This window comes from Phaenicophaeus curvirostris, chromosome 12, assembly GCF_032191515.1.
Source record: "Phaenicophaeus curvirostris isolate KB17595 chromosome 12, BPBGC_Pcur_1.0, whole genome shotgun sequence".
In the NCBI taxonomy this organism is placed as follows: Eukaryota; Metazoa; Chordata; class Aves; order Cuculiformes; family Cuculidae; genus Phaenicophaeus; species Phaenicophaeus curvirostris.
Genome location: NC_091403.1, coordinates 559459 through 572491, shown reverse-complemented (window position 1 = coordinate 572491; position 13033 = coordinate 559459). Strand labels below are relative to the sequence as shown.

General features: G+C 54.3%; 1 protein-coding gene across 7 annotated transcripts in view; it reads right to left on the bottom strand.

Annotated features, from left to right (window-relative positions):
- The window catches only part of ALPK3 (alpha kinase 3), a 29667-nt gene extending 17103 nt beyond the window's left edge, over positions 1–12564 (bottom strand). For 4 of the 7 annotated variants that reach the window (XM_069867173.1, XM_069867177.1, XM_069867178.1 and 1 more), the window contains exons 1-3: positions 12384–12564; positions 6744–6770; positions 2966–3087 (exon numbers count right to left, since the gene is read on the bottom strand). In XM_069867173.1, the coding sequence (XP_069723274.1) occupies positions 2966–3087; positions 6744–6770; positions 12384–12520 (286 nt within the window). In that variant the 5' untranslated portion in view covers positions 12521–12564. Of the gene's footprint in view, positions 1–2965; positions 3088–6743; positions 6771–6833; positions 6963–12383 lie in introns of those variants that run through there. The other 3 variants (XM_069867175.1, XM_069867176.1, XM_069867180.1) reach the window with 3 other exon arrangements.
- Positions 12565–13033: the final 469 nt, after the last annotated feature.

The following is a 13033-nucleotide window of genomic DNA, read 5'->3' as shown; positions in this document are numbered from 1 at the left end:
CAGAGGATGCTGCGAGGCTTCCCCCGCCTGCGCCGAAACAGAAGCCCCAGCTGTCGCTCCCATGGGATGGGGAGATGCCTGCACGAGAACACGGCTCCCTGGCATGCCCTGCGCTCCGTCGCGGAGGGCACCTGCGCTGACACGGCAGGAATCCCTCTCCCAGCTGCCGAGCACACACATTCCCCTGGTCTGGGGGGCAGGTGTCGCTCCCGCTGCAGCCCCCGCAGCCACGACACCCGCAGCTGCCCGGCTGCCACCGTGGGCCCCTTCCGAGGGCGCTGGGGGGATGCGGTGGCTGAGCCAAGGGCTCCCTTGGTGGGCACACGCCCCCGTCAGCACCTCGTGAGCCCGAGCAGCCGTTCATAACTGAGGCGCTCGCTGTCGTTCCCACAGATCCTGTGCAGCTGGTGCTGAGGGACCTTGCGGCAGCCGGGCCCCTGCGTCCGGCACTGAGGGTCCCGCAGCTGCAGACAGAGCGGTGCCGGGCACGCGGCATCCTGCCTACCGAGAGCACGGATGGACTGCGGGATGGACCTGTCTGCTGCTCAGCCATCCTCGGCTCCCACCAGCCTGCTCTCTGCTCTGGAACTCGCTACCCCAGCCAGCCCCTGCATTTCTCCAGACATCCTTCATCCCAGCACTTCACTCTTGTCCTTCTAATGGGACACCACGGTGCCACCATGATGCAGCAAGTTGAACTCCTTTAAGTTTGTGAAAAAAACCCTCTGCCAAGCACACGACTGCCTGCTCACTTTACCCCAGCTCTCTTCCCCTCGCCACGGGCAGAGCCCTTTCCCCTCCAGAGCCCTACAAAAAAACCAGACTGGTTTTGTCCCTGTCCCCTCTTGGGGGGGGACGCAGTGCTGCTGTCCATGTTGATCAAGCATGGGAGAGGTACCAGGCTGGGCACTTTTTCAGCACAAGCACTGACCCACGAAGGGAGCGATGGGACCGAGGTCCCCAGCAGATGGTAGGCAGCCTGGTTGAAGGGCTCGAAGCTGCCTGAGGAGCTGCTGAGGAGGCAGCTAACAACAGCAGGCAGCACTTGGTGCTGACGTACGATGCTCTTGGCTAGGTCACCTCACCTGGCTGGCCTCATTCTCTACAACCAGTCACAAACCCAAGCCCCTTCACCCAACCCCTGGCATCTCTGCTTCTCAGCCAACGCTACGCGAGGAAGACTAAGGAGCTGTGGAATCCTCATAGAAGCACTTCCAAATTCTCCAAAGAATCCCCACAATCCACTCACTGGGAAGGATCAGTGGTGATGCATCTGACCCCAAAGTCTAGACAGACCCAACAAGGAAAACACTTGGTGCCAACAAGCACTGTGAGAAACTGCACAGTAAATGGAAACGTTCTCTCCCTTTTTCACATCTCAGAGAACAAAGGCTGAACTAATTCTGTCTGAAAAAGAAAATATGGCATAACTGATGCAGCATCTGCCCCCAAACAATCAAATCAGACACAGCAGGGACACTGGCAGCAGGCAGAATGAGGCAACAGGAGGAAAGGCGGGTTTGTGCAACCACCCAAGAGCATCAGAAGTCTGACTTGTTTTTCTCTCGCCTGTAGCACCAAGTATGTCTTGGAGCCTGGCTCTTCAAGCACTCAGACCTCACTGCCCCCCATGGACATGTGCAGCAGGGAGCCCCTGTTAGTGGTCAAGAAGCAGCAAGAAAATATTATGATGTTATTGTAGATCATGAATCCATATCTGCGGCTTGAGAGTCACAACAGGAGCAGCTGACAGTGTGCCCTTTGCCTCCTGCACATCTAGGAACCAACGTGTCCCTGGACTCCAGCCACAGCCGTGGGACTGAGCTGGTTCCACTCTGGTCACTGGCCAGGGATGCAACCGTCACTTCCTTTCTCCCCACAACGTCTCCCCATTGAACGTAAACATCACTTCGGGGGGAGATATCAGAACTGCTAATCACAATTTGCAGGCTGAGCTCACTTTCCCTCTCTCCCAAAGGGAGTCTGCAGTCCACAGAGCTGCACGCAGGAGGTGACCATATGGCACAGGTGGTCCAGGCTGCTTTTAAGGATGTTTCTGTGAAACTCCTTGATTTTCTAGGTTTATTAAGTGTACAAAGACGTCCCCAACCTGGTTACCAGGTACAGGAATACTGCGATAGGCTGTGTGCTGAAGATGCTCACTTCAAAAACCAGACGTCCTGAATCTTAGGAAAGTCTTGGTCCTTGTGACCCAGAGGCTCACAGGAGATACCCTCCTCCTTCCCCAAGTCTCTAACCAGCTTCATGTCAGGATGACTAACACGTGCAACATCAGGAGGGATCACAGAGTCCTAAACGAGTACAGACTACAGAAAAATGAGGGTTTAAAGTCTGTATTTAAAGGACAAAAGCTCATCAGCAAAGGAGCCGCTCATTTTGACATCAATGCAGCTGTGCCACAACACCACAATGCCTTAGTGCCAGCCCTCTTTTGCAGCCTCCCCCTCCTCATCTCACCTGTCCTTCCTGCCCAAGGTGAGATTTTAGCTCACTGAACAGAAATTGGCTTGTGTTTCACATTGACAGACAAGCCAGTTTATCACAGATGCAAAGACATCTTCACTGTAACATTTACAGCCAGGGTTGGCTTCAGCCTTAGGCTTCAAAACTGCACATCCCTGAGTCACGGAGCCCAGGATTAGAGAAGAAGCGGAGATTAGGACAAGAAGACATCACTGGCCCAAGCAGCACCCAGCATATTCCATTTTCTGACTTTAATTTGCCTTGTTGGAGATGTTAAATTGCGCCTTTGCCTCTTTGCACCCCCCACCCCACCCCAAACTAAAGCTGAAATCACCATGCGGTCGCTGAATCCGTGCTTGGCAGCCGGACAGCAGTGGCCTGGGGACCGCGCTGTCCGGTTGTCACTTGCTCTAGAGTTTAAGGAGCCCAAGTGCCCCAGCGAGACAGGGCCAGGTTATTTATTCACTGCAGATGCCATTACCTGTCACTATGCACGTGAATTTAGCATCAGAGTCCTCGGACACAGACCGGGATTTGATAGTGGTTTCAAATAGCGGCTGGGTTTCCTCCGTCAGCTGTGAAATGATTGCGCAGAAGGTGCTCCTGGAAGATTCAAGAAGCATTTCTTAGAGATCAAAACACCAGGGAAAAAAAAAAGGGTCGGCTTTCTGTCTCGTTTTGGAAGCCGTAAGTGCCCTCCTCCCCTCCAGTCCAGTCCCGGGGCGGGTATCTGACTGTTCTCTCACCCCTACAATGTCATTGAAGGGTCATTTGGGAGACTCTCCCTTTGTCTCAGGCCTTACGGCTATCCAGGTAATGAATGTTGACAACCATTTCAGCTCTTGACTACACCGCAATGTTTCTTTGCTCAAAGCAAGACCCTTCACGTTCCCAGCCCTGCACCATCACTGGGGTGTTCTGTTCACCGGGATTTTGCTTCGTTCGTGAAGACTGCACATGTAATTTTGGGCCGAGGGTGACCTGAAATCAACAGCCCCCTCTGAAAGCTTTGGGTTAAGAAAACCCGCCTGCTGCACTGAAGGAGCCCTTGAGCCTTCCTTGTGGCTTTCTGAGCTCAGGAATCATATGGGAAGCTGAGACCCATTCCCTGTTTTTTCTCCCTGCTGCCGGCTGGCACTCACACTGCACCATCCATGAGTTCAGGCTCTGAACTCCAAGTTGGGACACCCCAACAGCCAGAACTCTCCAAACAGTGCAACCTGTGGAGACCCAAAACAGACCTCAGGTTCTCCAGTCACTTAGACACTCATTAATGATAACGATAAATCACCGTGTTGTGCAGCACTGCCAGCCCTGCCGGAGCAGCACCAAGAGAGGCCCCAGGAGATCTAAGATTTCTTAAATAAAGGGAAAGTATCTAATTCCAAGTTGGATATTCATTCAGATGAGGCTCTTGGAAAGGAAGAGCATCTCCTTTCATGTTTCCCTCTGCAATTAAAACACCGCACATTTACACCAAGAGAGAGGACCCCCAGGTCTCAAGTGCAAGGATCTTAAGAGAAACAGCAAACGTTGCAAGAGAACTGGTAGCTGGCAGCTCTGCTTGTATCATTTTCAGCAGTGAAAGACATTCCTTAAAGAAGAGATCAGCTTCCGGAGACGTGCAAGAGGTGGAACAGACCTCCAGACCATTCCTGACAGCTCCACCCCGAGCAGAAGGGCTCATAGTCCATGGTGAGGGCTCCACGAGGAGCCTGGCCTCACAAGCAGCTCCCAGCTCGCAGGCTGGATGCCAGTGCTCGCTACTTGTGCTCTACCTGCTGAGAAAGTGGACTCATTCAGGGAAAACAACGCCACCTCCACGCTTAGCATGGACCCAGCAGGGTTGGGAGTGCTGGCAGGCTCTGCACACCCAGCTGAAGGGGCCAGCTTAGATCCAGCCACAGTAACTGCCTGTTTCATCCACCCGGAGGACTTACCTGGAGGCTGCCGTGCTATGAGATTCCATCTGGCTTCCTGCTAGAACGGGTTTGTAAGAGATGCAGGGAGGTGAATCCCCGAGGAACAAACTACGGGGATGAGCTGGAGTCTCACCCAGCTACTAGGTACTTTGTGTTGGGAAGGGTACGGGACAGGGGCGGCAAATGGGACTCATCTACAGAGCAAGGGCTGTTAAGCACTGTTTAAGGTGTTCAAGGCCAGGCTGGATGGGACTTTTGGCAACCTGATCCAGTGGAAGGTGTCCCTGCCCGTGGTCAATGGTCAAGTGCTGGCTGAGGCTGCCCAGGGCAGGGCTGGAGTCCCTGTCCCTGGAGGGTTTCACAAAGGCTGTGGCCGTGGCACTTGGGGACAGGGTTCAGTCGGCATCGGGGGTTGGACTGAGTGAGCTGAGAGGGCTTTTCCAGCCTCAGTAGTTCTATAGGTTTTAAGGTCCATTCCAACCCAAATCATTCCATGATCCTATGATTCTATATACAAATACATATGTGGGAGGGGGTACAAAACAGATGCCACAACTCAGACTCCTTTTTGTGGAAACCAGTGGTCCCCAGGAGAGTGGTCCTGGCAAGCAACTCATCACGCAGTGCCAGGAATGGGCTGTGGGAGCCAACAACTGTTTCAAACCAGAGAAACCTTTCCATCCTCCAGCCCCAGGAGAAGAAAATCCCATTTCCAAAGAGCAAGGCAGGCAATCAATCCAGTCCCAAGGCAGTTACTGGTGAGGCTGGGATGGCCCCTTCCATCCCGATCCCCAGACCAGTGAATGCCTTTTAGATCCACATACAGAAGTCCCCAAGCATCAGTGAACACTTCATACCCCAGCAGGAGAGCAACCGGATCAGCCTCTCACAAACAGTGATGTGCACACACACAGCGACACTCAGGACCCGGTTTAGTCCCAGTACCGTGCCGGCACCAGCGGGCAGCACCGGGACTAAATCTGGTCCCTTCAGTGCAAACCCACAGGCGGGTGGAATACAGCAAAGGCTACTGAATGGTTTCGGAACGCAGGAGCTGAGGGCTCCACGGGCACAGCAGATGGATCAGAGGGGACCTGCCCAGCACAGGCTTGGCCAGACACCCTGGAAGGTCCATTCAGTCTTCCAGAGAAAGTATTATCCCGGTCACAGGGGAATTAGGGACTGTGGCACCGTGGGGCTCTCAGTCGCAAGGAGACTTGGCCAATTCCAATCGCTTCCTGGACCAGTAATTCAGAGCACTCCAGAAATCTAAGACAAAAAGGCAGCTGCTCTTCCTCTGGGCCTTCCTGACCCGCATCTTTGTTGCAGGAAAAGGCCTGGAGCCTAGGAAGGGGACGCCGGCAATTCAGTAGCCTTTTCACATTAAAGAGGGATTTCCATACAGTCTGCAGGAAAAGGACACTGGAGAAACTATTGCTTTTCATCAGGATGTGCTTTTCCTGCCTTTTGGGGGGCAATCCCACAGCCATCAGGGTGTTCCCCTTCCTCGCTCACTCCTCCACCATGATGCCAACTGATTTCCAAGCGTGTTCTTTTGCTGAAGGCAAAGTGCAACCATACGAGTGCGCTTCAGGGCAGAGTCCAAATGTCTGGGGAGCTTCACAGTGAAGCAAGAGATGGCAAGGGGACAGGAAAATCTCTTCTTTGACAGTCTGAGGGCAGGCACATCTTGTTTTTATCATCTGTGATTTTATGATTCAGCCTTCCAGTACTGAAAGGGGCTCCAGGAAGCTGGGGAGGGGCTTTTGATCAGGGAGGGCAGGGGATAGGATGAGGGGAACGGTTTTGAGGTGCAAGAGGGGAGATTGAGATGAGATTTTAGGGAGAAATGTTTTTCTGTGAGGGTGGGGAGGCCCTGGCCCAGGCTGCCCAGAGCAGGGGTGGCTGCCCCATCCCTGGAGGGGTTCAAGGGCAAGTTGGATGGGGCTTGGAGCCCCTGATCCAGTGGGAGGTGTCCCTGCCCATGGCAGGGGTGGGACTGGATGGGCTTTGGGGTCCCTTCCAATCCAAACCATTCCAGGATTCCATGATTTTAATGTCCCTGTATGGAAGTCTCACTTTAATATCAAGAAGGAGCCAAACACCCATCTTTGGGCTAAGGAAGAGGAATATTTCTTGCACCCCAACACCAGAATTACAGTGAACATTCACTTGGCTGCTGCAGTTCAAGCAGGCGTTAGGGATCCACTCATGCAGAACAAGGCTGTTAGCACATTTCAGGGCTTTCTACTAATTAATTAGTACCAAAGATTAATCATGTGCAGTCAGATCCAAAACAGTGTTTGGTCAGAGCAGTTTAATGCAAGATCATTTTACCTTCCTAAGCTGGAGGAAGCGAATCTGCTAAGCAAAAAACAGCATAAAACCCATTAGAGAGAAGCACGGAAAGAGCCGAAATAAACAAACCGTTACAGCGACGTATTAAGGATGAGTCGTTTGGCAGAGGTCAGAGTTCCTATTAAAAGAAGGTACAGCTGCCTTAGGCTGGCTGCCAGGACGAAGCAAGCCACACGGTCAGTTGGAATCAGAGGCTGTAAAAACGAAATGGTCGTTAGAGGCAGAGATCGAAGTGTAAGGACATTTATTACACGGGGAGGCTTCCGAGAAGCAGGACCCGAGCCTTCCATGCACCGCGCAGCGCTGTGCTCAAAGCAGGCAGCTCCCCCCCGCTCACGCTGGGTTACGCGGCAGGAGCACAGCTCGCCGCAAGCCCTGGGCGCTGCCAGCAAGCAGGTGGCCTGAGCTGGCCGCCCTCTGGCCAGCCCTTCGGAGAAGCCGAGAGCTCCCCGGGCTCTGCACGCTGCGTCCCAGCCTGCCAACCAGACCCCTGCGCTCCAGCAAGACACTGACAGAAAATAAAAGAAGACTTTGCAAGGATCAACAGGTTCCCTCTCTTCACAGGAACAGGGTATGGCGTTAATAAACAGTAAAATCCAACACCCAAGCCCCACACAAGGGAAATTCAGATGAGCTACTTACCAGTGGCTCTCCCAGAGGAGTGGCTCCAGGGACGCACGTTGCAGCCAAAGGGCCACATTGCCATTTTGTGGCTGTAGGAACTGACCTCTCGGCATTTACTCCCAGCAGTCAGGAGCGGTCCCTGGCCCTGAGCTCACCCATGTGGTTCCAGCTGCTCCACAGCACAGAAGCTCAGCGATTTAACCCCACTGAGATACGTCAGCCATGCCTGCGCGATGACCTCCCCACAGGGCCTCAGCAGGGACCGCAGCATCGGCATCCCTGTGTCCTCTCCTCAACCTCGTGCTCCTCAGACCAACAATGAACAACCAAATGTCAGTGTTTTCACAGAATCATAGAATCACCAGGTTGGAAAAGACCCACTGGGTCATCGAGTCCAACCATTCCTATCAATCACTAAACCATGCCCCTCAGCACCTCGTCCACCTGTTTTGCAATACTGCTTCAGAAGACAGCAGGAAGAATCGAGAAAGAAGCACATCTTCCCCATTTTCCATGCCCTTGCCAAACTCCAGGCTGGCTGTAAGGGCAGAGGCAGAACCTCGCCACTCACATTTTTTACTCTCTAAAAACATTGCTCAGATCAATGGCCAACGTTGATACATTGCCCCACCGGCACCAAAAAGGTAACTTAGATTTGAAATCCAGTGTCTTTTCTAAGCCCTCTCATGCAGTCACTGCTTGGAATCCTTCTCTTTCTGTATTTCTTCCTCCCAAGATCAGGAAATCGCTCTCCTTCCAGCTCAGGCCCTCATATGGAAGCTGACAAGAACTCAGGAGACCCTGGAATAGGCATCTCAGTGGTTCCATTCTCACATGGACAAGCTCATGGTCGCTTGAGCTCCAGCCATTAATGGATTTGGTGCTCTTCCATAGCAGGAAAACAGAGTCACACAATGTGTACAGTGCAGCAAGTAAACAGGAAAGCACGGCAAGGAGAGCAAGGCTGAGCCCTCCAAGCTATGTTTTGATGGAAACAGCATGGCAGAAGCGCTCCTTGGAATAGCCCACGGAGACCGGGGCAGCCCTGCCCCGAGTGCGGGACGGAGGGATGGCCCTGGCACTGCCCTGCGGATGCTCCCTCGCTGGCACCCTGACCCGTGACATTACCGGGCATGGTTTGCACAGGGAGACTTCCAAGTGTAAGATTTCAGATGAACTTCTCTGCCTTCAAGGTGAATACGACTGAAGACAAACACACACCACTCTGAATGTCTTCTCAGCTCTCAGAAACACAACATTTTCAGCCCAGAAAACACCCATGTCCTGGGCTGCGCCCAGAGCTGTGGGACCAGCAGGGAGGGAGGGGATTCTGCCCCTCTGCTCCGTTCTGGGAGACCCACCTGGAGCCTGTGTCCAGCTCTGGAGCCCTCAGCACAGGGAGGACATGGAGCTGTGGGAGCGAGGCCAGAGGAGGCCACGGAGATCATGTGAGGGCTGGAGAACCTCCTGTATGAGGACAGGCTGGGAGAGATGGGGCTGTTCAGCCTGGAGAAGAAAAGGGAGACCTTAGAGCAGCTTCCAGCGCTGAAAGGGGCTCCAGGAAATCTGGGGAGGGGCTCTTCATCAGGGAATGCACAGATAGGATGAGGGGAACAGTTTTGAGCTGCAAGAGAGGAGATTGAGATGAGAAATGTTCTGCTGTGAGGGTGGGGAGGCCCTGGCCCAGGCTGCCCAGAGCAGGGGTGGCTGCCCCATCCCTGGAGGGGTTCAAGGCCAGGTTGGATGGGGCTTGGAGCCCCTGATCCAGTGGGAGGTGTCCTTGCCCATGGCAAGTGGGGGACTGGATGGGCTTTGGGGTCCCTTCCAGCCCAAACCATTCCGTGATTCTATGATTTAAATGCCAACAATGAAGCTTTCATGGCCGTATGGTTTCTCTTCTCTCCTGCCATGCGTCCCGCTCCTTATCGAGCACTCCATGCACACCCAGACCGAGCATGTTTGTGTTTCATACACCATGGCAGTCGTTATCGGCAGTGACGTGACACAGCAGCTCTGAGTGCCACCGAGATGAGCAAGACACATCGCTGTTTCACAGACTTGAGGGCGGATGCTTCGAGCCTTTGCTTGTCAAGGTCATGCACCAAATCGATGGTGGGGCTGGAGAAACGTGGCATTCTTCCTGCAGGTGATTTAGGGCTGGAATTCATTAACAGAGAAGGGAGAAACAGAGCTCCTCTGAACAAAGCAAGCTGCATACGCTTTTCAGGAACTTTATTATAGTAACAGATCTTTCACCTTCATCTGATATGATACTATGTGCAAAGCAAGAGGTACAAGACTGGGAATGGTTTCCAGCCAGAAGAGCCAGGTGGGAAGGCTCTCCTGAGCTCAACTGCCACCACAGCCAGACAGCATCTAAGAAAAGACTGGAGCAATGTCACTCTACTCTAAAAATATCTGTGTATGATGAAGCGGTGGCAGTAGACAGATATTTAAGCCAGGAGGCAATGCTGCACTGAGAGCGAGAAGCAGACATCTGCATCGGGTGAGGTGCAGATCGCTTCCAACAGAGGCGTTTGCCCAAGACGCAGATGAAGCCTCTGCCATAAGATTTGACATAAAATTGCTTCTCAGGACAAGATGTTCTCCCGACTCAGCTGGTTCTTACAAAAGGGACACCTGACACACCCCGAATGCTCTAAGAAAGGGATGAGATTCTCTTTACAGCCATTTTCAACACCTCCGTTCTCCTGGCACCTGCAGCACCATCTCTGACGAACCCTACATGTTAAGAAACCCTGAAAAGTGGTTTTGGAATCGGCATCCTTCAGCTGACACAACATCCTTTGTCTCCTGTAGGATCAGGGAGACATTCCCACGTCTCCATCCCAGCACTGCACTTCCTACAGCTTCAGGGATGGGTGGAGAGAAAGCACAACTATTCCAGTTAAACACACTTGATGTAGAAAGCCAGAAAAACAGAAGCCTAAAGAACCCACGCTGTCTTCAGAGCAGAAGATCCATTTCTGCTTTCCAAGCAGCGCAATGGCCTCCCACCACAGCTCCATATTCAAATTACTTGTCCCAAGCTTTTGTTAGCTCTAGCCTCACCAAATTCAGCCACACTCATTGAAGTGAGCTGCTGAATGCTATCTGCCCTACGCATGTCGCTTATCTTGCTTTTCAAGTTCTCCCAGGCAAGCTCTCCAGATGTTCCTGGATTTAATTAAACCCCTAATTGCTTTCTGTAAGTCTTCTCACTACGCCATTCTGCTCACTTGCTCTCCGGAATCGTTACGATATGTTATTTAATTACAAAACAAAGAGCCCCACTTCATTCAAGCCCTCGCCCTGCATCATCAACAACAATGCAGTTTCCACACATCCTTGGCTCAAGTCTTCCCTACGAGACTTTTCTGTCTCCTTTATTCATCAGAGAAGCTGAAAGGTGTCAGGAACACGGGGAAACAGCAACCTGACGGGTTCTAGGCATGCAAGACTCGGACCCTGCTGGACACAGGCTGGATTTGCCAGGCCCGACTGCAGCATTGACGCAGCCAGAGGACACCAGGCTACGTCGCTCTGTGCCTTCCTCAGTGGCCTTGAGCAAAACCCCTGCGATGCGGGACCAGAGGGCCAACAACCCCTCCTTTGTGGCTAAACTGAGTAAAGCTGCGCCTTGGCCGGTCCAGAGGGGAATAAGAGCCAAGCTACAGGCAACCAAACCATCTCAACATCTTATCTGTTAAAGACTCTCTCTATTCGTCACCCGGCCTCCTCGGACGCGGTTAGGGACGGGCTCTGCACGGTGTGGGCTGAGGACGCCGCACGGGCTGGTACAGAAGATGTCACGACAGACAGTAATTAGACGGCATGCAAACGAAATGAATTAAGGTGACCTAACCCTTGGCACCACCCCAGTTTTAATGTTTGACTTCCAGGACAGGCGTTTTTAACTCTTTGGGTCCTGTACTTGTTTTTACCAGTCTGAGCCCCTTTGAGGCGTTGGTGCTCTAGCAATGGATTACGTATAAATCAGCAGCAGGGGAGCGGCACGCTCACTCCAAGAGCCTTCAGAATTCCAAGCAATTTCTAGGATTTATTTCAAACAACTAACATGATCACCCACACCTTTGCCTTCGCTGGCACCTTGCCTCGTGCTGCTAACCTCAGCCAGCCCCTGCTGACGTGTTTAGCATACCTTCCTCTGCCGAACAAAGCCCTGTTGCTGCCGCAGCCCCCCCTCGCAGGCCATTCCTGACCCAGGAATGCCAGTCTCACCGCTCTGCTCCCATATCTGCATTGTAGAAATGTTTTTTTGGCAACGAGATAAGGCAGGGGGGCAGCGGGCCCCTCGCGCCGAGGCCGGTGCCGATAGCACAACCGGCTTCACTACAATGAAGGCAGAAGGTCAGCATGTGTCCTGCACACAGGAGTAACTCCAGAAGCTCGTGTCCGTTGGGGTTTCACAGCACTGTGGTCCGCTTTGTGCTCCTGCCCGGCTATAAAACTATGTGCAACGCCAACAGTGACCACAAAACCCGAAAAGGGGAGGCCAGGGGCTGACCCACTGCTACCAAGCTGTTCCAGCCACCGCTTGGCACCCCCACCCTGGAGAAGACCTCTAGGGGGGCCGGGCCACGCAACCAGCCATGTCCTGCTCGACCATCGCCCCCCTCATGGGGCTGGATGTTGCCTTACAGTCTGGGTGTTTACCAGCCTGCTTCTCCCCTCTTCCTCACACCTTGGCCCCCATCATGGCCCTGTGGCCCCCGCCACGGCCCCCTCAGGCCCCACCATTGCCCCACTGTCTGTGCCATGGTCCCCATTGTCCCCGCCATGGTCTTGTTGTCCCTGCCATGGTCCCATTGACCCTGCCACGGCCCTGTTGTCCCTGCCACGGCCCCCTCGCCATGATTCCATTGTCCCCACCACGGCCCCATTGTCCCTGCTGGGACCCCCTTGACCACCCCACGGTCCCACTGTCCCCGCCACGGCCGCTCAGCCCCCCTGGCCCCGTCCCTCCACCCTCACCTGTTCTGGGGCCGGATGCTCAGCAGGTAGCTGCGCCGGTCGGGGCGCGATGCCCACGCCGCGTTCTCAGCCTCCTCGGCCGTGCCGCCCCCTGCCCAGCCAGAGAGGCCAGCGAGGGCTCGGCGGGACGAGCCCATGGCGGCGGCTGGGCTGCGGCTGCCCCTGCCCGCCGCCACCGCCCTCCCTGTCACTCAGCGGTGCCATTTATAGCCGCCCCGCACATGCTGCTGTCACTCGGGGGCGGCGGCGTGACGGCATGGCCGGCGGGGCTGGCCTGGTGGGGCTGGGGGCCAGCAGCTGGGGGCTCATCCCGCCTGGGGCTGGGGGCTCATCCTGCTGAGATAGACCTTCTTTCAGCATTTGCTCTCCCGTTCTCTGGCTGGCAGGGGCTGGCAGGGCCCTCTGCTTCTGCTCCGCCTGGAAGCACCTCTCTGACGGTCCAGGTTCTGAAGCCCCAGCCAGCCCGCACGAGGCGTCCACCCTGGGTAGCAGAGCGCTCACCCTCCGCCTGCAAACCCCACGCTGACTCACAGCGAGAGCGGCAGATGTTTTTGCACATCCTTCCCTCTCCAGCCTGCGCACATCCCCATGGGCTCCTTCCCTTCTGAAATCACAGGTGGCTTCTGCCCCTCTGCTTCCCTCTGAGAGAC